Here is a 26,944-nt window from a genome sequence, read left to right on the forward strand (position 1 = left end):
TAACCTCCATCACCATATACAGTTATAAAATATTTTTCTTGTGATGAGAACTTTTAAGATCTACTCTATTAGCAGCTCTCAGATATGCAAGGCAGTATGAACTGTAGACGCCAAGCTGTACATTACAGTCCTGTGGCTTCTCTCGAACTCGGAGTTTGTACCTGTTGACCCCTTCCGCCCATTTCACAACTGCCTATCTTTTTTCTCTATCTGTGAGCTCCATTCTTAGATTCCACATGTGAGATAATGGTATTTGTCTTTCTCTGCCATACTTCTCTTAGCACAACACCCTCATGGTATTTTGTTGTTGTTGAATGGCTGAATAATACTGCATTGTATATGCTTTCTTTGGACACTGACGTCTTATCTTGGCTGTTGTAAATAATGCTGCAGTGAACATGGGGGTACGTGTATCTTTTCCAGTTAGTGTTTTCAGAAGTGGAATTGCTTAGACATATAGTAATTCTTTTCTTAAGAATATTTTTAAAGAGTTTTTTTTTTTTTTAAGACTTTAGAGAGTGAGCTGGGGAGGGACAGAGGGACAGAGAGAAAGATCCTCAAGCAGACTACCCAGTGAGCATGGAGTCCCACTTGGTTCTCGATCCCTGGACCCTGAGGTCATACCTGAGCCGAAACCAAGTCAGACACTTGACTGAGCCACCCAGGTGCCCCGTCTACTTTTAATTTTTTGAAGAACCTCCATATTGTTTTCCAGTGTGACCGCCCCAGCTTCATTCCCACAAACAATGCACAAAAGGTTCCCTTCCATCTACCTCCTCCCAACACCTTTTTTTGATATTAGCCATTTTAACAGGTGTGAGGTGGTTTTGATTCGTATTTCCCTGTTGATTACTGATGCTGAGAACCTTTTCATGCACCTGTTGGCCGTTTGTGTGTCGTCTTTGGAAAAATGTCTATTCAGGTACTGACAACATCCTCTGCCCATTTAATTGGATAGGTTTTGTGGGGTTTTTTTGTTTTGTTTTGCTATTGAGTTGTATCTTATTTATTTATGAGGTGGGGAGAGGGACCGAGGGAAGGACGGAGAGAGTCTTAAGCAGGCTCCATGCCAGCACAGAGCCGGACTCGGGCTCGATCTCACAACCCTGAGATGATGACCTGAGCTAAAATCAAGAGTCGGACGCTTAACCGATTGAGCCACAAAGGTGTTCCAAGGTGTATGAATTCTTAATATATCTTGTCTATTGACCCCTTGTTAGTATCTCATTTGCTGAGATTTTATCCCTATTCCATAGGTTACCTTTTCATTTCATTGATGGTTTCCTTTGTCATACAGAAGTGTTTAGTTCAGTGGAGACCCTCCCACTTGTTATTTTTACTTTTAGTATCAAATCAAAAAAAATCATCAGTAAGACCAATGTCAAGGAACTTACCACCTATGTTTTCCTCTAGAAGCTTTGAAGTTTTTAATCCTTCGAAGTTAATTTTTGTGTATAAGATAGTGGTTCAGTATCATCTTTCGCATGTGGCCGTCCTGTTCTCCCAACACCATTTGTTGAAGAGACTCTCCTTTCCCTGTGGTATGTTCTTGGCTCGCTTGTAAATTAATCGACCTTGTATGTGTAGGTTTATTTCTGGGCTCTATTCTGTTCCGCTGAACTGTGTGTGCTTCTGTGCCGATACCATACTGTTTTATTACAGCTCTGTCGTACAGTTGGAAATCAGGGAGCATGATGCTTACAGCTTTGTTCTTCAGAGGGCAACGTTTTATTTTACTTTAAACTTATTTTTCTTCCACGTTTTTATTTATATTCTAGTTAACATATAGTGATAGAATCATTTCAGTAGAATTTAGCGATTCCTCACACATAACCCCCCAGGACTCATCATGGGTGACAGGTGCCCTCCTCAGCACCCTCCACCCATTTGTAGCCCATCCCCCACCCACCTCCCCTCCAGCAACCATCCGTTTTCTATCCTTAAGAGTCTCTTATAGTTTGCCTCCCTCTCTCTTCTCCAAAGGGCAAAGTTTTTGGTTTTTAAAGATTTTTATTTATTTATTTGACAGCACAGTAGGCAGAGAGGCAGGCAGAAAGAGAGAGAGGGGAAGCAGCAGGCTCCCGCTGAGCAGAGAGTCTGAATCGAGGCTCCATCCCAGGACCCTGGGATCATGACCTGAGCCGAAGGCAGAGGCTTTAACCCGCTGAGCCACCCAGGTGCCCCCAGAGGGCAAAGTTTTAAGGGCAGTTTGGGTTTAATGTTTTTTAAAGACAAGAATAATTGGTCATAGCAATCAAATTAGCCGGGTCATGTAGTCTGAACGGCTTGAAATGGGAGATGAAGCCCGTGCGTATGCCCATCACCGTGCGACTGTCCTCATGCCCTAACGGGAGCCTCTCGTCTCCCCTCCAGTCCTTCCCCGGGGCCCTGTGCACTCTCTGGCTTTGAGCAGCAAAGCCCCCATATCCTCAGCGGCTCTTGGCCTTCACTGAAGCTGAAGTCTCCCTTTCCATGGAAGGTGCCACACCCCGCTGGGTTTGGGCGTTTCTCCCGCTCACTCCTTCAGAGCAGAAACAGGGCCGGTGTACTGTTCCCGTCCAGTCCGCCGCGCCTCCTTTCCACCGGCCGGCGCTAGTGCTGCTGGAGGCCTGTGCCGGCCGGCCTGCCGCCCTTTGCCTCTGGCACGCAGGCCTCGGCCAACAGGAGCCAGACACACGAATGCTCATCCTCCCGCCGCCACGTGAAACCTCTCCACCCATTCACACAGGGTCTTCGAGATTTAACCCCAGCTCCCGCCTCTGATGACAAGCCCACACCTAGCGCTTCTCTGACTTAGAGATTTTTATAGTTTTTACTAAACTACAGCAACAGGCTTCAGGAGCTGGCTGCTCAAGCAAGGCTTGTTACTCTAGTGCGACTCTGCCCAGTGAATGTGTGCCTTCTCCCCGCTCCTACGTCATACATTCAAAGTGGTATACTTGGAGAAAATGATTTTTATTTAAAAAAATTATGTCATAAAAAGTATTGGAGTGAATATGTAAGTAAGGCATATAGAAATGAGTCTCCTGGTTTAGACTCTTCACTGACTCCGTTCTAGCTCTGTCCTAGTCAAGGCTTCCAGAAAGCACTTACAAAATCGGGCCTCAGAGGAAGGGATTCTTACTGTACTGAAAAGAAGCCAGATGAAGCCGAGCTCTGAAGCGCTCAGCTTCTAATTCCCGGAAGAAAGAGTCCTCGTCGTTCTGGGTTATCATGCGCTGCAGTTGCTGAATTTCCTTCTCCATCTTCGATCTCAGCTCCCTCTTCACCTTACACAAGGTCTAAAAGAGAACTCGGGTCATCCCGCTAGTAACATCTGCCCAGGCCCCCGTCCGTTTCTATTCCCCCTTTACCTTCCAGCTCCTCAAGCTTCTGCAATTTTAATAACCACACAGTCCTTCTTACAGAGACTGAACAGGTCAAGTTAACACACGATTATAGGATTAACCATAGAATAAATGTTTGGGATCACAGATGTAATACAGTTGTTTTCTAATTCTTAAAAATGTAAATCAATGATTTCTATCCTGTTAATTATTACCTGGGCCTGGGATTTCTCTCTGGCTTTGAGTTCCTGACGTTCTTGTGATATGGCTTCTGCCAGCAATGAAAACTGTGTAGAGAGGGAAAAAAACCCGAATGTTTATCCTGTAGCCCAAATTTAATAATTGTGATATATAATGTTCAGACTTAAAATCTTTATTTTAATAGAAACAGGGTAACAGAGAGAGTCTGTACTGTGGCCAAGTACTAGCTTATCATGAATAGTCCGTCTGACCAGTGTACTGACAGGCTGAGTTACTCTGTGGAGGTTTTTCATAAAACAGAATAAGCTGATTTTTGACACAAGGTGGTCAGGATGAAGCACGTGAGAATGTGAACCAGCAACAGTGAGCTCACCTGGTCTTTATAGTAGTTCTCCATCGAGTCTAGTTCATTCTGGTGCTGTATCTTTTGTTCAGCTCGTTTTTCTCTGGCATAGTTTCTTAGGTCTCGTAATCTTTGCTTTTGAATTTGTAAACCTTCTTCAAACAATTTCTTAAATATCTGTCGTTTAGTTAGAAAAATAAAGTTATGCCGAACTTTCATAGAGGAATTAGAAGCATTTTGTCCAACTGTACTGATTGTATTTCACAAAGTTTTTTGTTTTTAAAAAATGTTATTTATTTGACAGAAAGACAGCCAGAGGGAACACAAGCAGGGCAAGTGGGAGGGGGAGAAGGAGGCTTCCCGCAGAGCAGGGAGCCTGATGTGGGGCTCAATCCCATGACCCTGGGATCATGACCTGAGCCGAAGGCAGACGTTTAACGGCTGAGCCACCCAGGTGCCCCTCTATTTCACAGTTTTAAGTAACAGCTTTACTGAGATAAAAGCCACATACCACAAAATTCACACTTTTTTTTTTTTTAAGATTTTATTTATTTATCAGAGAGAGAGGGAGAGGGAGCGAGCACAGGCAGACAGAATGGCAGGCAGAAGCAGAGGGAGAAGCAGGCTCCCTGCTGAGCAAGGAGCCCGATGTGGGACTCGATCCCAGGACGCTGGGATCATAACCCGAGCCGAAGGCAGCTGCTTAACCAACTGAGCCACCCAGGCGTCCCCCAAATTCATACTTTTAAGAGTAGAATTCAGCAGCTTTTCGTATATTCAGAATTGTGCCGCCGTCACCATCCCTTCAGAAAGAAGCCCTATACCCATCAGCGGCCACTCACGCACCCCCTGCAACCACTAAACTACTTTCTATATCTCTAAATTTGCCTAATCTGGGTTATTTCTTATAATCCCAAAATATGTGGCCTTTTGTATCTGGCTTCTTTCACCTGCCATGTTTTCAAGGTTCATCCTTTTCATTGCCACATAATACTATGATATGGGACTTTCACATTTTGTTTATCCATCAGTTGATGGGCCTTGGAGGTTTTTTCCTCTTTTTGCGTTTTATAAATAAAGCTGCTGTAGGTTACTGTACACAGTACAGTAACTGTACACAGCCACACCTATTTGTGTGGTTGTACGCCTAGCAGTGAAATTACGGAGTCACAGGGTAGCCAGGCTAATCTTCTGACGAACTGGGAGACTGATCGAAAGTGGCTGCACGGGGCGCCTGGGTGGCTCAGTGGGTTAAAGCCTCTGCCTTCGGCTCAGGTCATGGTCCCAGGGTCATGGGATCGAGCCCCGCATCGGGCTCTCTGCTCAGCGGGTAGCCTGCTTCCTCATCTCTCTCTGCCTGCTTCTCTGCCTACTTGTGATCTCTGTCTGTCAAATAAATAAATAAAATCTTTAAAAAAAAAAAAAAGAAAGTGGCTGCGCCATTCTGCCAGCCTTGCGTGAGAGGCTGTAACTTCTCCGTATCATTGCCAACACCCTTTTTTTCCCATTGTGGTTTTTATTTGTACTTCCTTAATGACCAGTGGTGTTTAGCATCCTTTCCTGTATCCCCCAAATTCTTCAATTCTCAAGCAGCCAATCTATAAGGGAAGAACCCGAGCCAGAGAAGAAACAAATGGTGCATTTGCACATGTGCACAACCGAGGTGAGGTGCTTATCCTCAAACGGGGCTGGAGGAAAACCAATTACTCCCAGGAGGTACATAGCCCACTGTCCTTACAGCCATGCTGTCATTAGTCAGCGGTGTTACCTTAGTCCAGTTACGTAACCTCTCAAAGCCTCAGTATCCTCTAGAACTGAGGATGACAGTAGTATGCCCGTTAACTGTCATTACCTTAATGTTTTACTCTAGAGATGCAATTTACCGCCAGTTTGGAATCCCAAAAGATTAAGCATTTCAGCCTGATTAGGGTGGGAGAACAAATAATGTGGAGAAATACTTCACAGAGCCTTCGTCCTACACTCCTTTCCCGGTTTTATGTGGAATCCAGGTCATCTAGTCACACCTTAAGTCCCTGTCCCTTCTAACACGTTCTCAAACCCCTAGAAGCAGTTGCACTGGAAGACACAGGTTAGAGGGAATCAGGGCACCGGAGACTGGGAGCAGACTGGAATGTACCATGCAGGTAACAAAATGAGGCATGGACAAGTTGAAACTCTCACAGCCGGCACTTTAAGACTTACATTTGGGTTTTGGATGCAAACGGACCGGAGTCCCAAAGAAGGTGGTCCTGAAAGCTAACAGATAAAATTCACCCTTTTGCAAAAAAGGGTTGCAAAAAAGCTATATTCACAGGGCACCTGGGTGGCTGTTGGTTAAGCATCTGACCTCTGATTTTTGGCTCAGGTCGCGATCTCGGGGTCATGAGATAGAGCCCCACGTCGGGCTCGGAGCTCAGTAGGGAGTCTGCCCCTCCCCATCGCTCACTCCCTCACCCTCTCTAAAATCAGTCAATCGATCTTCAAAACAAGAAACAAAAACCCGTATTTACCATTTCTTCCCGCGTCCTCATTCGCATCATTTTTGCACGCAACTGAACTCTGTAATCATCATAGTATTTTCGGGCACGGACAATCTGCTGCCGATTTTCTGTTATTTTTGACTGTGTCAACTTCTGCCTATAAATGCGGTCCTTGAAGTCTTGCTGGGAAAGGGAAAGTGAAAAAGAGGAGTAAGGACAAGAGGAAGACAGACTCTGGCATTCTTAGCTGCCCCACTCCCCATCATGAAGTCTTCAAGGAGTGAGCCAAGCATGCGGGGCCAGTGGCCTAATACGTGGGCATAGACTCTGACAAAATGTCAACCCCCAGAAGCCTTCCAGGCGTTGGGAGGTTCATCACCAGTCCAGAAGGCTGCCCCAGTGAGCCATGATTGCTGTACGTGATCTTGGTGGAACTGCACATCTCATCCCCCGTGTCCCCTAGGGGGTCACCTAAAGCCACACCCAGATGCAAGCTTAAAAGGAGTAGAAAAAAGCCATTCTGACTTTCAAGCAAAGTTTGAGTTATACCAAGAGTATTTATGTCAAAACTAAGGAAATTAGTATCTTACAAAGTAGTGAAAATGAAACGAGGTCATGTGCATAAAGCAAGGTATCCAGTCAGATGCTTGTTTTCTTTTCCCCGGAAGTACCACATGCAGATTCTCAGAGAGCTTCCCCTTCTTTGTCTGAAATTGTTTAGTAGTATACTTCTCACTGCTTATCTCAACCAAGAGTTTTAATTAGCAATAATCGCGCCTCGGATAAACCTCATTGGCTACGATACTGCCACTGCGCAAAGCTCAACCAAGAGTTTTAAAATCCCTTCTTCTGACATACTGTCTTTTTTTGTGTGTGTGATTTTTAAATTTTTTATTTTTTATGAACATATATTTTTATCCCCAGGGGTACAGGTCTGTGAATTGGCAGGTTTACACACTTCACAGCACTCACCAAAGCACATACCCTCCCCCCAATGTCCATAACCCCACCCCCCTTCTCCCAACCCCCCACCCCCCAGCAACCCTCAGTTTGTTTTGTGAGATTAAGAGTCACTTATGGTTTGTCTCCCTCCCAATCCCATCTTGTTTCATGGATTCTTCTCCTACCCACTTAAGCCCCCATGTTGCATCACCACTTCCTCATATCAGGGAGATCATATGACAGTTGTCTTTCTCTGCTTGACTTATTTCGCTAAGCATGATACGCTCTAGTTCCATCCATGTTGTCGCAAATGGCAAGATTTCATTTCTTTTGATGGCTGCACAGTATTCCATGACATACTGTCTTTGACCTCTGTCCTCTCCATTATACTCAACAGAAGATTCTGTGCTCTGTATAATTCTCAATCCAAATCAGAAGGGAGGGTGTTAAACTAGCTCAGTTCTCTGCTTGTGAGCTTAGGTCAGAGAGGACAAACGACACTAGCTTACAACCCCCCTGGTACCTTGAAGTTGCTGTGGAGGCAGAGACAGACCTGAATTAAGATCTCAACCTTGCCCCTTGCTGAGTAAGTGGGACCAAATACAAGTTAGCATTCTCAGAGAAAACATGTCCATTATGTTACTATAAAAACCAAAGGAAACTGTATAAAGTATTTGGCACCTTTGCCCCTCATCAGTTTTGGTTACAGCCTCAAATGCTTCCATAGGCAAGTGTTAAAGACAGATGTCTGTGGATCTATTACCCAGCTGTATAAATACAAGTAATTAATGTAACTTACAAACTCAAAACTGTAATGCTCAACCTGCTCTTAACATACCAGTCTCTTGTTATGTTCATATTCTTTCTTGACAAGTGCAGTAAGGAGCTCATGCCTTTTTAAGGCTTCTTCTATCTTTAAGAGGGACAGAAAGGAAGAAGGTTAATGCCGCACTCACTAAATTCTGAAGGATAAGCTCTTCCCCTTTCTGGTTTATATTCCTAAGCTTGTAATTAACAGTTAACTTACTTCATCCTGAAGTTTTTTCTTTGATCGGTTTTCTCTATATGCATCTTTTTTGAGCTGTTCAACCTGTGTAATTTGCTGTTTCCACATTTTGCTTAGTGTTTGGCCAGAAACATAGAGAAATGGAAATTGCTCCAGCATGAGGGGCAGTAGACTGTGTTCATTTACTTTCACTGCAAGGTAAAACAAAACAAGCACAAAACCCTTTAATCTGAGAGACTTGCTGATAAGCTTTTCATAAGCACTCTCATTCTCCCTTCCTGGTAGAGCAAAGCTTTATAAGCGATGCAGTTCTGATCCTGGAGACTAAATCTAAACATATGTCATTAACTTCTGCACTCCTTTGATCCGAGTACACCAACTACCGGTAAGGATGAGAATCAGCTCAACATTCTGATTGATGACATGCTGTTCTGGTGAAGTCCATCCTCACTGCTCAGCTGACTCAGCGACTGGGGTGGACGCTCTGTGTGTGGCCGAACACTCCTCAGCCCTACTGGGAGGCAAAGTCTCTGTCTGGCGGGATGTCGTTAGGCGGCCAGCAGTGTTGGAAATGCAACCCTGGCATTTCACATGACCTCATTTTCCTTGTAACAGGACTCGAACACTCACTAGCACCAGCTGTCAATATAACAGGGCTGGACGGGACATCTGCTTGCTTTGGAGCAACCCTTGGGTTCTACCAACTTCCCAGAAACAAAGAAGCAACTAGTGTGAGTGAACAGAGTGAAGCTGCAGCCGGAGCAGCAGGTAGTCCTGCCCATTTGTGCCTCCAGTACCAATATTTGGGCCTCCGAAGGTTATTAAATAACCTTTTAAATAAATGCCTTATTTACAAGTTTTATCTTTCTCTTTATAGAAATCTAGCATATGGCAGTGATAAAAGAGGAACTTTCTCCAGCTAACTGGTGGATGTTAAGTTTTCAGTGCTGTGTCCTTGGAATGTAGCACTTTCAAAGAATGCCAGTTTTCCATAAAGTACAATTTTGTGGGTCTTACTTGGAACTGCTTTATTTGGCTTTGGCAAGCCACTTCTTGGACTTGGAGTTGTGGTTTTTCTAGAGTAAGTCTTCCAGGGCTGACTACGTTTTGGAGTTCCTTTATGAGCAGCTTCTCTGTATATTTTTTCCTTAGGAGCAGACATAAAACAATACAAATAAAAGTAATAACTCTCTCATACATTATCTTAAATATTACACATTGAAAAAAATAGCTAACTAATCCCCAACCGAACACCTTACTTCCAATTTCTAAAATCTGGTTAGTGTTTATCTGAGTTAAAAGCATCTTTTGGCTTCTGGCACCCTTTGGAATTTTAAAAAGCACTGAATCCTTTTTGAGTTTCAGAGTCACGTAGTCCCACACCCTAAATACAACCACTAATAATGTTTTGATGTACTGGCTTCTTTGACAACTTTTTCCATGTAAACTAAAAAGGTTCTTAAATAATGTTTATCATAACCATACTGTATTTTATATCCTGTTTTGTTCATGAACATTCCAGCACAAGCATTTTTCCTGTTTTCACTTAGTTTCTGTAACTATCCTTTTGAAAAGGCAATGGACATGTCTGCTTTGTGCTTCTTCCACTCAGGCACAGAGTAAGTGGGATCTCCTCATTCCCCTTTAACCTGTCAGCCCCAACTATCTTTTATTTTTAAAGATTTTATTTATTTATTTGTCAGAGAGAGAGAGAGAGAGCGCGTGCGTGTGCACACAAGTAGGCAGAATGGCAGGCAGAGGTGGAGAGAGAAGCAGGCTCCCTGCAGAGCAAGGAGCCTGATTCAGGATTTGATCCCAGGACCCTATGCTCATGACCTGAGCTGAAGGCAGTGTCTTAACCAACTGAGCCACCCAGGTGTCCCCCAACTATCTTTTAAACCCCTGATGAACAGAACTTCTTAAAAACTGATGGGTGTTTTGGGCAGGAAGGAAAAGTGTTTGGAATCTTTTGGTACCAAGCATCTGCTTCAGCTTGGGTCATGATCCCAGGGTTGTGAGATCGAGTCCCACATGGGGCTCCTTGCTAGGCGGGGAGTCTGCTTTTCCCTCTCCCTCTGCCGCTCCCCCTGCTTGCGTGTGTTCTCTCTGACAAATAAAATCTTTAAAAAATTTTTTCTTCAAATAAAAAAAATAAGAAAGATCTCTGTACTTTCCACTGATCTGATCAAGTTGCATTTATTATAGTAGAGACTTTTACCCACTGTTTCCTCCTCATTTATTCCTAGAGATCCAATATTCTCTTGAACTTTGTTTCTTCTTAGTTCCCTTTCAAATGCTTCAGTTAGTGCCTAGAGCAGAGAAAGCCATATGACATTACAGTTAATAAAAGCATATAAAAATGAAAATGAAGGGAAAAAAATTAACCTAAGATTCTGTCATTCCATTTTTTTTTTAAAGTTCCTTTTGGGTCCCTGTTATCCTAAATATATTTAATATTATATTATAAACATTATAAACATAAACATATTTAACAGACATGTAATTGGGACATAACCCAAAAATGCATATTTTGTTTTCTGGTTTTATTACTTTCATAGTTCCTTGAATGGAAGTTACATGTTAAATAAGACATTTGAATTAATTTCAGTTTTTCACTATCATAAAACATACTATAGCAAAAATGTACATGTTCTAAATTAATTTGCATTTCAAAATCCCTATTCCACAGCAGAAAGCCTTCCTTGGTAATCATACATTCTCCATATTGAATCTTAACCACCTCCTCCCATTCCTGTCTTAGAGTATCACAAGTATAAATCTTATGTTCCATAAAGGTGGGACGGGGGACATAAAAGCTATGTCCCATAATCTCCTACCATCCACTCAGTTCGAGAATATTAAATGCATCTGAAGCCTTTAATCAGCAGGACAGTATTTGTAGTATTTGGTTGAAGGTAAACAGTATTGCCTGCTATCCAATCATAGTCAAAGATGGGATGTACCTTTGCTTGGAATTGGCGAAGATCTGTTTCTTTTGGCTTTCGCGGACGTTTTCTCTCTATATGGAACTGTGTATTTTTGTTAACTGGAGATGGAGAGAGCGAATGAGATCTGTAGGGTGGCTTTCTATGAGTGGAAAGTCCTAAAACATGGAAGAGACATGTACCATTAGTTCCTATAGAGCCAATCAAATAGTAAAATTACCAAATCCAAAAAGAATGACTGTGAATGTGCTAAGCGTACTCTTTCCTGTAACTAATTTGTATTTTTTAAAAAAATTTTGAGAAGAGGGGCGCCTCAGTGGTTTATTGGGTTAAGCCTCTGCCTTTGGCTCAGGTCCTGGGATTGAGCCCCGCATTAGGCTCTCTGCTCAGCAGGGAGCCTGCTTCCCCCCCCTCTCTCTGCCTGCTGCTCTGCCTACTTGTGATCTCTCTCTCTCTGTCAAATAAATACATAAAAAAATCTTCAAAAAAATTTTTGAGAGCATGCACATGAGTAGGGGTAGGGGCAGAGAGAGAAGCAGACTCCCTGCTGAGCCAGCCGTGGGGCTCAATCTCAAGACCCTGGGATCATGACCTGAGCCGAAGGCAGACACTTAATGACTGAGTCACCCAGGTGCCCCTAACTAATTTGTATTTATTTGTAATGTTTAGCCTGACCAATATACACAAAGGTATACAGTTTCAAAAAAGCACTTAGGTTCTTTTCAACTTTGGGTTGAAAATGGAGCAACATGTGGAATTAAGTGGAAGGAAGTGGTGCTGGAGAAAGAAAATGTTAAATCATTGAAGCCATGTGTCTGCTATCCTTTTACACCTACCTAGGTCCTGAGGAGGTAGGATATAAGTACATCTACATCTTACCCTTATAAAGCAGCATGCTTAGAAGAAAAGGTTAATATAATTCAGCATCTTCTAAGTAGTCCCAATTTTTCCTTATGTAGTTAAGTTGCCCCTAATTCCATACTGCCTAAGAGATCTAACAAGTCACTTCATAAACAGTTTTATGTTCCACTGTTTTTAGTTGTACTTGGGCATCTGCTAGCTGTGTAGAGGTAGACTCCATGTCTTTTCAGAGAAGTGAGTAATTCTAAAGTTAAGAAAATTAGTTTGATATCTTTATAGATAAACCTTCCCAAAGAATTCAAATTTCCCTAAGCTTTTTATTTTTTCACTCTTTTAATTCAAATCTTTCGAATTAATTTCAAATATAAGACATTAAGGGGGTGCCTGATTGGTCTGTCAGTGGAGCATGTAACTCTTGATCTTGGGGTCATGAGTTTGAGCCCCATGTTGGGCACTGAGATTACTTAAAAAAAAATAAGAAGAAGACTGGGGCATCTGTGGGGTTCAGTCCCTTGGACATCCAACTTTTGGTTTTGGCTCAGGTCAGGATCTCAGGGTCCTCAGAGTAAGCTGGTGTCCTGCTCCAGGCTCAGCGGGGAGTCTGCCTGAGAGGCTTTCCCCCTCTTCCTCAGCCCTTTTCCTGGCTTGCTTACCTCCTCTCTCTCTAGAATAGATAAATCATAAAAAAGTAAGATATTAAGAAAAATGGACTTGCACAACTGATTTTAAATGATGTTTTTAGGACATTCATGATGTATTCTTTTCATTGAAGATCCAATGAAAATAACATTTTGACTTACAGTGAGTTTTCAAAATGGGATACGTTTATGTGTATAGAAGGGAAACATGTAGGTTACTAGGTGAGGCTTACCTAGCAATTACTTGGGAAAGTTTAAGGGGAGGAAGATGAAACAATCAAGAAAAAAAAATATTTTTGTAATGAAAAGCAGTTCTACTAGATGGACAGCCTATGGAAACTTTTTTCTTTTCTTTTTTTTTTTTTTTAAAGTAAGCTCTATTCCCTACATGGGGCTCAAACTTACAGCCCACAACCCTGAGATCAAGAATCCCATGCTCTTACAACTCCGAGATCAAGAGTCCCATGTTCTACAGCTAAGCCAGCCAGGTGGCCTAAAATTCTAGAGAAATCTTTGCCCATGTTACAGGTTGTTCATTGTTTTTAGTTTTTATAACTACACTTTTGCAACCTGTATGTCCTGTAATAGAGGAAATGGTGATACATATTTTCATACAAGTGGAACTTAATAAAAATGAATGAACTAGATCTGTAAATATCAACAGATTTTCAAAACATTAACAGAAAAAAGTTACAGAATAACACAGTATCATTTGTAAGTAAATATGAGCTGTTACCATATAAAAACAGAAATGAGAAGGTTCCAGTTTAAGATGGCAATACGAAGGCTCCTGAATGCACCTCCTCCCACAGACACACTGAATCTACAGCTATACATGGAACAGTTCCCTCAGAAGGGAATCCAGAAACTAGCTGAAAGACTCCTATACCTCAGATGAATGAGGAAAAAAACCTACACTGAAATGGGCCTTGACACACCCTCATCTGTTGGGAGTCATTAAGAACAAAGGTGGCAGTTTGGACTATCACAAAGGTTTCAGACACCCAAGAGCTAGGGACAAGCACTACTCCTTTAAGACTGGAAGAGTGGCTGTTTTACTTAGTGCACAGAGGCCAACAGAGACAGAAAAACAAAGAAAAAGAATGCATTCTAAACAAAAGAATTAGATAAAGTCAAATAAACCTTAGTGAAACAGAGATAAGGACTCTAACTTGATGAAGACTTTAAAATGGTGGTCATAAAGATGCTCACCAAGATCAGGAGAACCATCTGTGCGCAAAACGAGAATCTCAACAAAGAGAAAACATAAGAAAGTATCAGTCACATAATTAAAAAATATAGTGACTAAACTGAAAAATTCAATATTGGGGATCAACAGACTAAATGAAGCAGAAGAAAAGATGAGCAAACTCAAAGGCAGAACTGTGGAACTTATCTAGACAGAGGAGCAAAAAGAAAAATGAATAAAAAAGAGAGAAGATAGCTTAAGGGATTTGTGGGACACCAGCAAGTGGACCAATACATACACTATAAGGGTCCCAGGAGAAGAGAGCAAACAAAGCCAGAAAGCCAATTCAAAGAAATAACGGCTAGAAACTCCCCTAACCTTGGTAAAGGAAACAGACATCCGGATCCAGGAAGCCCAGAAACTTTCAAATAAGATGAATTCAAAGACCCCACACTAACACACATTATAAATAAATAGTCAAATTTAATTTGAGAGAATCTTTTAAGTAACAAGAGAAATACAACTTGGTATGTACAAGGGAACCCCCATACCACTATCCTTAGATTTTTCAGGTGAAGCTTTTCAGGCCCAAAGGAACAGCACAATATATTCAAAGTGCTGAAAGAGAAAAACTGCCAAGAAAAGCTATTTGACTCAGCAAAATTGTCCTTTGGAACTGGAGAAATAGCTTTCCACACAAGCAAAAGCTGAAGCAGAGTTCATTTACCCTAGAACAGCCTTACAAGAAATTTTTAAGATGCTTCTTTAAATAAGAGGGTGCTATTTAGTAATAGGAAAGCATATGAAAGTACAAATCTCACTGGCAAACGCAAATATATATAGTTAGATTCAGAGAAGTCTAATGTAACTGGTGGGTAAATCACATATAAATCTAGCATGAAAGTTAAAAGACAAAAGTAGCAAAAATAACAATTTTTTAATGGCTACACAAGGTAAAATGATGTAAATTATGACATTAAGAATTATGTATGGGAGCAGGAAGAGTAAAAATGTAGAACTCTAGTATGCACTCTAATTTGTTATCAACCTAGAATACTAGAAGACGTTTTATATAGGCTTTAGGTTTTAGGTTTGCAAACCTACTATAGGTTTGCAAAAACCTATAACAGATACACAAAAGATAAAGAAGACTAAGCATAGAGGAAATCATCAAATCACAAAGCAAGAGAACAGAGGAATTACAAAACAGCAACACTAAACTGACAATTATAATTATTTTAAAAGTCAATGGACTAAATTTTCCAATCGAAAGAGAGTGGCTAGATGGATAAAAAACAGACATGACTACATGCTGACTGCAAGATTCAAACTTTAAGGACACACACAGCTTGAAAGTGAAGTAGATATTTCACATAAATGGAAACCAAAAGCAAGCTATGGTAGCTATACTTCTATCAGACAAAACAGACTTTAAGACAGAGATTGTAACAAGAAACAAAGATCATTATATAATAAAAGGGACAAATCATAAAGCGTATTTAACATTGCTAAGTATGCACAAAACACAGGAGTATGTAGATATGTAAAGTGAATATTAATAAACCTAAAATAGAAAGGAGAAATAGTAATACGACACTTAACAGACATTTACAAAACATTCTATCCCAAAGCAGCAGATATTTATTCTTCGCAAGGATACAGGAACTTTCTCCAGGACCAATCATATGTTAGGCCACCAAACAAATCTTAATAAAGTTAAGAAGATTGAAATCATATCAAGCATCTTTTCTGACACAATGGCTTAAAAGTAGAAAGCATTTACAAGAAGAAAACTGGGAAATTCACAAATATATAAGGATTAAACAATACACTATTGAACAACTAGAAGGTCAAAGAAAAAAATCAAAGGAGAAATAAAAAAAAATCTTCAGATGGACAAGGAAATAAAACATCAAAAACTATGGGATGTAGCGGGCACCTGGGTGTCTCAGTTACATGTCCAACTCTTGATTTCAGCTCAGGTCATAATCTCAGGGTTGTGGGATCAAGCTCTGCACAGGGCTCCATGCTGGGTGTGGAGCCTGCTTGGAATGCTCTCTCTTTCCCTCTCCCACCACCCCCTATTCACACAAGCTTGCTCTAAAATAAAACGGAACCCGTTTGTTTAATAAAACAGGCCAAAAAAAAAAAAAAACCCACCTAAGGGATGTAGCAAAAGCAGTTCTAAGATGGAATTTCACAGTGATAAATGCATATATTAAAAAACAAGATATATGACAACTAAAGTACAAGCAACAAAATAAAAAAAATTAGTGAGACTACATCAAACTAGAAAGCTTCAGGAATGTGAAAAAATATTTGCAAATTACAGATCTGATAAAGGGTTAATATTCAAAATATATAAAGAACTCCTACAACTCAATAGCTAAAAGCCAAATAATCAAATTTAAAAACGGACAGAAGAATGGAATAGACATTTTTCCATAGAAGATTTACAAGTAGCCAACAGGTACATGAAGAAGTGCTCAACACCACTCATCATTACAGAAATGCAAAGTAAAGCTACAGTGAAATAGCACTTTATTAGAATATTAGAATGGCTATCACCAAAAGACTAGAAATAAAATGAGTTGGAGAGGCTATGGAGTAAAGAAAACCCTTATACACTGTTGGTAGAAATGTAAATTGGTACAGGCACCATAGAAAAGAGTATGGAAGTTCCTCAAAAAATTAAAAATATCATATGATACAGCAATTTTATCTCCTGGAATATATTCAAGGAAAACAAAAACACTGCGGTACAGATTATCTGCTATCCCATGTTCATAACAGAATTTACAATACTCAAGATATGAACACATTAAATGTCTAATGATGGATGAATTATTCAGTCATAAAAAGCAGGAAAATCTGGGGTGCCTGGATGGCTCAGTTAGTTACTTCTGCTCAGATCATGATCCCAGGGTCCTCAGATTGAATCCCGCATCAGGCCCCTTGCTCAGGGGGGAGTTTACTTCTCCCTCTACCTGCTGCTCCCACCCCCCGCTTGTGCTCTCTGGCAAATAAATAAATTCAATTAAAAAAAAGAAGAAAATCTGTCATTTGTGACAACATGGATATGGACCTTGAGAGAATTATTGTATCATCTCACAAATATAGGGTCTACATGAGACCTATAAGAAACCACTTATAATTGGAATCTTAAAAAAAGGGGGGGCGGGCGCCTGGGTGGCTCAGTGGGTAAGCCGCTGCCTTCGGCTCAGGTCATGATCTCAGAGTCCTGGGATCAAGTCCCGCATCGGGCTCTCTGCTCAGCGGAGAGCCTGCTTCCCTCTCTCTCTGCCTGCCTCTCCATCTACTTGTGATTTCTCTCTGTCAAATAAATAAATAAAAATCTTTAAAAAAAAAAGAGGGGGGGCAAACTCATACAAAAAAATATTGGATTTCTGGTTACGAGAGGCAGGTGAGGGGAGGAATGTGATGAAGGTGGTCAAAAGGTAAAAAATTTTAGTTATAAGATGAATTAGTACTAGGAATATAGTGTCATCATGATCACTATAGGTAACTCTGCCATATTTGAAAGTTATGGTAGATCTTTGGAGTTCTCAACACAAGGGAAAAATAAACTTTTGCTTTTTCTTCTATCTGTAGATAATGGATGTTAATTAGTTATTGGTAATCATTTCACAAGATATGTAAATCCAGTCATCATATATAAACATACACAGTGCTGTATGTCAACTCTATCTCAATAAAATTGGAAGAAAAAAAGAGAAACAAGATCTTAACCCAACTTTACTCCTTAAGGAGACTAGGGAAAAAAAAAAAGCAAAAGAAGCCCAAAGTTGTAAGAAAGGAAATAACAATGATCAGAACAGAAATATGTGAAACAAACACCAAAAAAGGGGAAAAGACCAATGAAACTAACAGCTTGTTTTTAAAAGATAAAATAGAGATAAATCTTTAGCTAGACTTAATCAAGGAAAAATTTTACTCAAGTAAAACTAGAAATTAAAAAGGAGACATTACAACTAATAAATACCACAGAAATACAAAGGATCATAAGCTACTATGAACAATTTTATGCCAACAAATCGGACAACTTATAAGAAATGGGTTAATTCCTAAAAACATCAAAGCTACCAAGAATTAATCAAGAAGAAAAAGAAATCTGAACAACTAATTACAAGTAAGATTACGTCAGTAGTCAAAAATCACCCAACAAACTAAAACGTCCAGGACCAGACAGCTTCACTGGTAAATTCTACCAAACATTTAAAGAAGAATTAATACCTGAAGCACCTGGGTGGCTCAATGGGTTAAGCCTCTGCCTTCAGCTCAGGTCATAATCTCTGGGTCCTGGGATCGAGCCCCGCATTGGGCTCTCTGCTCAGCGGGGAGCCTGCTCCCCACCCCCCCACCCCCCACCTCTGCCTGCCTCTCTGCCTACTTATGATCTCTCTGTCATTAAAAAAAAAAAAAAAAAAAAAATCTTAAAAAAAAGAAGGATTAATACCAATCCTTCTAAAATTCTTCCCCAAAAATGGAAGAGAAGGAAATAGCTCCAAACTCATTTTAGAAGGCCAGCACTACCCTGATACCAAAACTAGACAGGACAGCACAACAAAATTACAGGCATAATGATGAATACTGATTCAAAATAAATATGGATGAACATAGATGCAAAAATCCTCAACAAAATATTAGCAAATGAATGCAACTGTGTGTACATGTGTGTGTGTATGTATATATTTAAACATTTATTTTAGAGAAAGTAAGTATGTGTATGTGGATGAGCAGGGGGAGAAGCAGAGGGAGAGAAGCAGACTCTGCTGAGCATGGAGCCCAAGGCCAGGGCTGATCTCACTAGCCTGAGATCATGACCTGAGCCAAAAGCAAGAGTTGGACACTTAACCAACTGAGCCACCGAAAACTCCCATGAATTCAACCGTATAGTGAAAGAATCATGAACACCATCATGAAGTGGAATTTATTCCAATGCAAAGATGGTTCAACATCTACAAATCCGTGTGACTCGCCACATTAACAAAATGAAGAATAAACATATGATCATCTCAACAGATGTAGAGAAAGCATTTAACAAAATTCAACATCCATTCAGGGAAAAAACTTTCAATAAACTGGGTATAAAGGGAATATACCTCAACATAATAAAGGCCATATCTGATAAGCCTACAGCTAACATTATGCTTAATGGTGAAAAGCTGAAAGTGTTTCTTCTAATTTCAGGAACATGACAAGGATGCCTATCTACTCTTACTGCTTTTATCCAACACAGTAGAGGAAGTCCTAGCCAGAGCAATTAGGTAAGAAAAAGAAATGAAAGGCATTCAGGGGCACCTGGCAGGCTCAGTTGTGGAGCATGTGACTTGATCTCAGGGTTGTGAGTTTGAGCCCCATGTTGAGTGTAGAGATTACTTAAAAATAAAGTCTTAAAAAAAAAAAAAGGCACTGAAATTGAAAAAGAAAAAATAAAACTCTGTATTTGCAGATGACACTACAGTAGTTATAGAAAACGCTAAAGACCCCACCCAAAAACTGTTAGAATAAACGAACTCAGTAAAGTTGCAGGATATATAAAAAACTGTATACAAAAATCAGTTGCTTTTTATATGCTAAGAACTATATGCTAAGAGAAAACAATCCCATTTACAATTGCTTAAAAGATACTCAGCCATAAAAAAGAATGAAAGAAATCTTCTGATTTGCAACAACATGGATGACCTAGAGAGTAGAATGCTAAGTTAAAAAAAATCAAAAAGAGACGGGGCGCCTGGGTGGCTCAGTGGGTAAAGCCACTGCCTTCGGCTCAGGTCATGATCTCAGGGTCCTGGGATCGAGTCCCGCATCGGGCTCTCTGCTCGGTGGGGAGCCTGCTTCCTCCTCTCTCTCTCTCTGCCTGCCTCTCTGCCTACTTGTGATCTCTCTCTGTCAAATAAATAAATAAATAATCTTTAAAAAAAAAAATCAAAAAGAGAAATGATTTCACCCACATGTGGAATTTAGAAACAAAAAAAGAAATAAAAAAACCAGACTCAAAGACAGAGATCCGGTGGTTGCCAGAGGGGAGGTGGGTGGAGGATAGGTAAAACAGAGGAGATTAAGAGTATACTTAGCTTGATAAGCACTGAGAAATGTACAGCATTATTACTGAATCATTATACTATATACCTTAAAATAATTAACACTGTATGTTAACTATACTTGAATGATAATTTAACAAAGAATAGAATACCTACAAATAAATTTAACCAAGAAAATAAAAGCCCTATATACTGAAACTGTTTAAGACATTGATAAAAAAGGACACTAATAAATGGGAAGATATTCCATGCTCAAGGATTTAAAGAATTAATATTGTTAAAATGCCCATACTACCCAAATTCATCTAGACTCAGTATAATCCCTTCAAAATTCCCATGGTATTTTCACAGAAAGAGAACAATCACAAAATTGGTATGGAACCATAAAACACCCCAAATAGCCAAAGTGATCCTGAAAAAGAACAAAGCTGAAGGCATCACACTTTCTGATTTCAATCTGTATTATAAAGCTATACTGTCAAAACAATATAGTACTAGCACAAAAGACACATAGGATCAACAGAACAGAATACAGAGCCCAGAAATAAACCCACACGTATATGGTCAATTAATTTACAACAAGTGAGCCAAAAGTATACAATGGGGAAAAGAGAGTCTCTTCAATAAATGGGACTGGGGAAACTGGACAGCCACATGCAAAAGAATGAAACTATAACCTATCTTACACCATATGCAAAAATCAACCAAAATGAATTAGGCATCTGAATGTAAGATCTTTGAAACCATAAACTCCTAGAAGAAGACAGCAGGTAAAAGCTACTTGACATTGGTCTTGACAATGATTTTTTTGGATTTGATACCAAAAGCAAAGGCAACAAAAGCAAAAATCAACAAATGGGAAAATATTAAGCTTCTGCACAGCATAGGAAACTATCAACAAAATGAAAAGGCAACCTAACAGGAGAAAATATCTGCAAATCAGATATAATATAGAATTAATATCCAAAATACATTAAGAACTCATACAACTCAATAGGAAAACAACAACAACAAAACCCAAAAACTATACAATTAAAAATTGGGCAGAGAAACTCGATAGTTTCCCCCAGACAACCTACAAAGGGCCAAAAAAGGTACATGAAGGGGCTCCTGGGTGGCTAAGTGGGTTAAAGCCTCTGCCTTCGGCTCAGGTCATGATCCCAGGGTTCTGGGATCAAGCCCCGCAGGGCTCTCTGCTCGGCAGAGAGCCTGCTTCCCCCCCTTCTCTCTCGGCCTGCCTCTCTGCCTGCTTGTGATCTCTGTCAAATAAATAAATAAATAAATAAATCTTAAAAAAAAAAAAAAGAGTACATGAAAAGAGGCTCAACATCCCTAATCATCATGGAAATCAAAATAAAAATCACAATGAGATGTCACCTTACAGGTTTAGAATAATTGCTATGATAAAAAAGACAAGAGATACCAAGAGTTGGAAGAGAATAAAGAGAAAAAGGAACCCTTGTACACTGGTAGGGGGAATATAAATTGGTGCAGCCACTATGTAGTATAGTACAGAGGTCACTCAAAATATTAGAAGTACCATATGACCCAGTGATACTTCTGGGTACCCAGAAGTGAAAAGAAATCACTACCTCTAAAAGATACATGCACCCCCATGTCACTGCAGCATTATTTACAATAGCCAAGATACAGAAGCAGCCTAAATGCCCATCTACAGATAAATGGATAAAGAAAAATACATAAGAGAATATTATTCATCCATAGGAAAAAAAGGAAATCTTGCCATCTGTGACAATATGGATGGGCCTTGAGGACCTTATGCTAAGTGAAAGTAAGTCGGACAGAAAAAGACAAATAATGTATGGCCTCATATATATGTGGAATCTAAAAAAACCAAACTCATAGATACAGAGAACAGACTGGTGGTTACCAGAGGTGGGCGTGAAAGTGATCAAAAGGTACGAACTTTCAATTATAAATAAGTTCTGGGGATATAATGTCCAGTGTGGTGACTATAGTTAACATACTGCATATCTGGAAGTTGCAAAAAATCCCATCTTAAAATTTTTTTTTTTAAAAGATTTTATTTATTTATTTTATTTGAGAGAGAGATCAGAAGTAGCCAGAGAGGCAGGCAGAGAGAGAGAGAAGGAAACAGGCTCCCTGCTGAGCAGAGAGCCCGAAGTGGGACTCAATCCCAGGACCCTGAGATGATGACCCGAGTCAAGGCAGAGGCTTTAACCCACTGAGCCACCCAGGCGCCTCCATCTTAAAAGTTTTAAGAAAAAAACCTGTAACTATGTGAAGTGATAAATGTTAACTAAACGTACTGAGGCAATCATTAATATCACAATCAACCTATAAATAAATCATTATACTGTACACCTTCAGTGAATACGGTGTTGTGTGTCAATTGTATCTGAATAAAGTAACAAAATAAAAACAGGGATAAAAGATATAAACTTTGAGAGAGTTGTTTCTTTGAAGGAGGGGAAAAATGGACTGTGGGGAGGACAGAGGGGATTTCAACTCTTATTTTTAAATTCAAAAGGTGTAAAGCATATATAATTACTAGCATCTCCTTTTAGGTGGTGAAGATATATTTTTTCACCTTTTATATATTTCTGAAATATTTAAAATAAGAAACCCAGTCATAAACAAATAGAAGTCCCTAAACGGATCCCTCGGACATCCTTATCCTGGCTTCTCTGGGATAAGTACCTGGCCTTCGCTTCTTTGGCCCATACTCCATGATGCTGTCACTGTGCTGAGACAGGGTTTCATCCTTCCTACTCTCCATCTCTTCATTTCCAATACCGTCTTCTTCATAGTCAGTCTTATCTTTAATTCGATCACCCAGGGCACTTTTTAACATCTATTGAAAAAACACTTTTCAACATCTTTCACTGATTTTAGCAGAATATAAGTTGGAAAAGTAGAATCTTTAAAAAGCTTCTTCTCATAATTAGGTACTAATAACTTTCAGATGCTTATGCATATTTAGTTTTTGAAGGGTATATATCAATGCTATGGACTATTCAGTGTCAGTAAACTTTATAGTAAATTACAAAAGGATTTAATACATTTATTCAATGATACCCCCAAATTGTAATACTGGATTTGTGAGGATCAAGAGATCTAATTTTACACAAAATCTAATTTTATACCAAATCTGTCTTAGGTGTATCTAAAATAAAGATTTTAATGTAATCAGTTAAATGATTAGTTTTCATCAGAATTAAGTAAAAATCAGGATAAATCCATACCAAATTTGGTTCTATCATGAAAGGTTAAGTATGAGATGACTTCTCATCCTATGTCCTACCTGCCTGATTTATGGAACATTTTCACAGTAACTAAGACACAACTAATTTTGGTGCCTTAGCTTAGCGTTCATCTTCAATTAGATCACTTTAATATTCACCAACTAAGGCAAACTCAATATAGATAAAAAATAAGACTTGCCCAATCTAGTTCAGAGAGCCGTTGAGAGAGTTTCTCAGAAACTGCATGTAATTCTTGTTCTGTTAATCTCTTTCTTGGCCTCTGGGAGAGTACTGAATCCCAGGATGAGACTGCAGGTCTGCTTTCATATCTGTAATAAAATGACCATGTGACATTTAAATAGCCAAATGTGCTGTAATGCATGCTTTTAACAAATATTTCATACTGATCTTCAGAGCTAAGTCTGGAGAGTATACTCCTTTCTTCAAATGCCTTTGCAAAGGGACTGAAAACAGACTGCAATAATGTTACCTTTTTCCTTTGGGAAACTTCCTTGTCCTAGGGCCTTGGATCTGAGCTGAACACATTTCCTGTTTGCTATCTTTAGTCAACTCTGAAGTTAAGACAACTTTATTATCTGATTCCTATTAAAAACAAAAGACAGTTGATTTGAAAAAGCTACAAAAGATGGCACATAGAAACATTTTGCGGGGGGGTGGGACATGTGGCACAAAGCTCAGTCCCTTTATTCTCCATGTTTAACTTTTTTTAAAGTTTTTTCATTTATTTAAGTAATCTTTACACCCAACATTTGAGCCTGTTGGCAGGGTTCAAACTCACGACCCTGAGATCAAGAGTTGCACACTCTTCCACCCCTATTTTACTTTTTTAAAAACACATTTGTGGGGCGCCTGGGTGGCTCAGTGGGTTAAGGCCTCTGCTTTCAGCTCAGGTCATGATCCCAGGGTCGGAATCATGCCCCACATTGGGCTCTCTGCCTCCCCCTGTCTCTCTGCCTGCCTCTCTGTCTACTTGTGATCTCTGTCAAATAAATAAAATCTTTAAAAAAAAAAAAACAAAAACAAAAAAAAACACATTTGTCAGGGTGCCTGGGTTGGCTCAGTTGGTTAGGCGTCTGACTCTTGATTTTGGCATCAGATCATCTCAAGGTCAGGAGATTGAGCCCCGCTTGAGGTTCCACATTGGGGGTGGAGCCTGCTTAAGCTGCTTTCTCTCCCTCTTCCTCTGCTCCTCCCCCTCCACACCTTGCTCATGCTCACTCGCTCTCTCAAAAAAAAAAAAAATTGTCAAAATACTCTCTTGATCCTTAATACCAAAGGAATGGAAGAGCAATGTCTCTAAACTTGTACTCAGATAAAAACTGTGGGTCAGAGAGCCATTCAAATATAAAGGCAGGTGAGGTGTTCTCAATATGAAAATTTAGGGGCCACAGCTACACGTGCACAATGAAAAAAATGAATAAATCACAAGTGTATTAAAATCATTCTCTTTGGTATTAAAAAGTCAACAGAAACTGTCCAAAATCGAAATAAAGATAAAACCTTCTAAAATATGAATATAAACTCAATGTTTTGAACAATTTCTTTTTCAAACATTTATTTATTTATTTGAGAGAGAGCAGATGCAAGTGTGCAGGGGGTCGGGGGGAATGCAGTAGGGAAGGGACAGAGGGAAAGGGAGAGAAATCCCCAAGCAGACTCCCCACTGAGTGCAGAGCCCAATGTGGGGCTTGATCATAGGCCCCAAGATGATGATCTGAACTGAAGGCAGACGAGCCACCCAGGCATCTCATTTAATAATTTATTTCTTAATCTCAGAGGAAATCTTATGAAGAAGCATTTGGTGTTTAAGAATCTCTCAATTTCACTTACCTTTCTCTTCTACCAAAGTAAAATTAAACACTTTTTAGTAAATAACAACTATAATACAAGCACATTTAAAAAGTTTTTATTGAAGTTTAAATGTCCTGGTCAAATATTATTTCAAAATGAATATTCCCACTTACATGCCACTCAGGTCAGGAAATAGAATATTACCAGCAATCAAAAGCTCTACCATCCTCTCCTAAAACTCTCCCAAGTGTAACCATTAGCCTATGATCCCTTTTATCTATCCACCCTCCTATCTGAAACAGATGCACAGAATGTTTCAAAGAATATAGCCACCTAATGCTAATGATCTTTATTTCATCTTTGCACTTTTTATGCACTGTTTGAATTTTTAATAATGCGAATGTATCATTGTTTACAAATTTACCTTTTGCATATCCCTAGCTGTTCATTTGTAGGATAGGGACAGGATAACTTTACAAAAAGGGATTTTTGGGGCGCCTGGGTGGCTCAGTTGGTTAAGCGGCTGCCTTCAGCTCGGGTCATGATCCTGGGATTGAGCCCCGCATAGGGCTCCCTGCTCAGCAGGGAGTCTGCTTCTCCCTCTCCCTCTGCCTGCTGCTCTGCCTACTTGTACTCTCTCTCTGTCAAATAAAATCTTAAAAACAAAACAAAACAAAAAAACCAAAAAGGGACTTTTTTTTTTTTAAAGAAGAGTGGAAGCAAATAGGCCAAAGTATTAATAGTAGTTCACACTGTAATAGGAATATGAATGAGTGTTCCTCATACTTGTTTTTTTCTTAAGATTTTATTTGTTAGGGTGAGACAGAGACAGAGTATGTATGTGTGCACAGCAGGTGCGATTAGCAGGCAGAGGGAGAAGTAGGCTCCCTGCTGGGCAAGGAGCCTGACGCAGGACTTGATCCGAGGACCCTAGGCTCATGACCTGAACCGAAGGCAGACACTTAACTGACCCAGGCATCCCTCCCCCCACCCATTTTTTCTTTTTAAAGATTTTATATATTTATTTAAAAGAGTTTGAGAGAGAGAGAGAGAGAATGCACAAGCAGGGACAGAGGCAGAGGGAGAGAGAAAGGGAGAAGCAGACTCTCCACTGAACAGGGAGCCGGACGTGGGGCTCGATCTCAGAACCCTGAGATTATAACCCAAGCTGAAGGCAGACACTTACCAACTGAGCCATCCAGGTGCCCCCATAGCTTCTTATACTTATAAAAGTTTAAGTGATTTAACTAAGGACGTAGAATATGGGTTCTGAAACTAGAATACCAAGTTCAAATCCTGACTCTACAGTTGCTGTGTACGACCTGAGACAAAATATTTAATCTCTTTATATCAGCTTCCTCATAGGAAATAAAAATCATACCTACCCCATAGCTACTGTGAGGAGTAAATTATTCAATACGTGTATAATATCTACAACTGTGCATGATACAAAATGAACACATAATGCACATTAGCTTTTAATATTTGCCTTTTTATACAATCATCCCTACTGCCTTAGAGTCAGAACATGCAGATATATGCAGAGGTAAAATTTCAGAAGTACAGTATTCTAATTAGCAGGGTATCCCTGACTACTATTCTAGCAGAGACCTCCTTAGATCTAGAGACTTCTATCTAATTATAAGCAAGTTTTTCCACTTACCACAGAAAATGCTGTGTCCTCTCCAGGAGAATTCATGGCAGGGGAGATGTGACTTGAACGCAAGTATTCTTTTCCTATGGGACAGGGTGCTCGAGGCTCTGAAGGGTGGTAGGGTGGATGTAAAGGAATAGCTGATCGAATAGGCTCTCCTAGCTTCCTAGCACTTGGAATCACATCCACAGAAGGAATTTCCACTGGTTGGCAAAAATAAAGTGGACAATAAGATAAAACTCTAAGAAATACATC

At 39.9% G+C, this 26,944-nt stretch overlaps 1 protein-coding gene and 1 non-coding gene across 2 annotated transcripts in view; both read right to left on the reverse strand.

The window, feature by feature from the left end:
* Positions 1-2,936: 2,936 nt before the first annotated feature.
* The window catches only part of CEP95 (centrosomal protein 95), a 42,138-nt gene continuing 18,130 nt past the window's right edge, over positions 2,937-26,944 (reverse strand). The window contains exons 8-20 of the mRNA XM_059379993.1: positions 26,699-26,892; positions 23,714-23,826; positions 23,423-23,552; positions 22,679-22,832; positions 11,262-11,401; positions 10,521-10,607; positions 9,316-9,445; positions 8,320-8,489; positions 8,131-8,205; positions 6,381-6,533; positions 3,901-4,047; positions 3,542-3,613; positions 2,937-3,281 (exon numbers count right to left, since the gene is read on the reverse strand). Coding sequence (XP_059235976.1) covers positions 3,105-3,281; positions 3,542-3,613; positions 3,901-4,047; positions 6,381-6,533; positions 8,131-8,205; positions 8,320-8,489; positions 9,316-9,445; positions 10,521-10,607; positions 11,262-11,401; positions 22,679-22,832; positions 23,423-23,552; positions 23,714-23,826; positions 26,699-26,892 — 1,742 coding nt within the window. The 3' untranslated portion in view covers positions 2,937-3,104. The remainder of the gene's footprint in view (positions 3,282-3,541; positions 3,614-3,900; positions 4,048-6,380; positions 6,534-8,130; positions 8,206-8,319; positions 8,490-9,315; positions 9,446-10,520; positions 10,608-11,261; positions 11,402-22,678; positions 22,833-23,422; positions 23,553-23,713; positions 23,827-26,698; positions 26,893-26,944) is intronic.
* LOC132004660 (U4 spliceosomal RNA) lies at positions 7,039-7,172 on the reverse strand. Its single transcript, XR_009400609.1, has one exon. It is a non-coding gene; the product is annotated as a U4 spliceosomal RNA (small nuclear RNA).

This window comes from Mustela nigripes, chromosome 16 (genome assembly GCF_022355385.1).
Source record: "Mustela nigripes isolate SB6536 chromosome 16, MUSNIG.SB6536, whole genome shotgun sequence".
NCBI lineage: Eukaryota > Metazoa > Chordata > Mammalia > Carnivora > Mustelidae > Mustela > Mustela nigripes.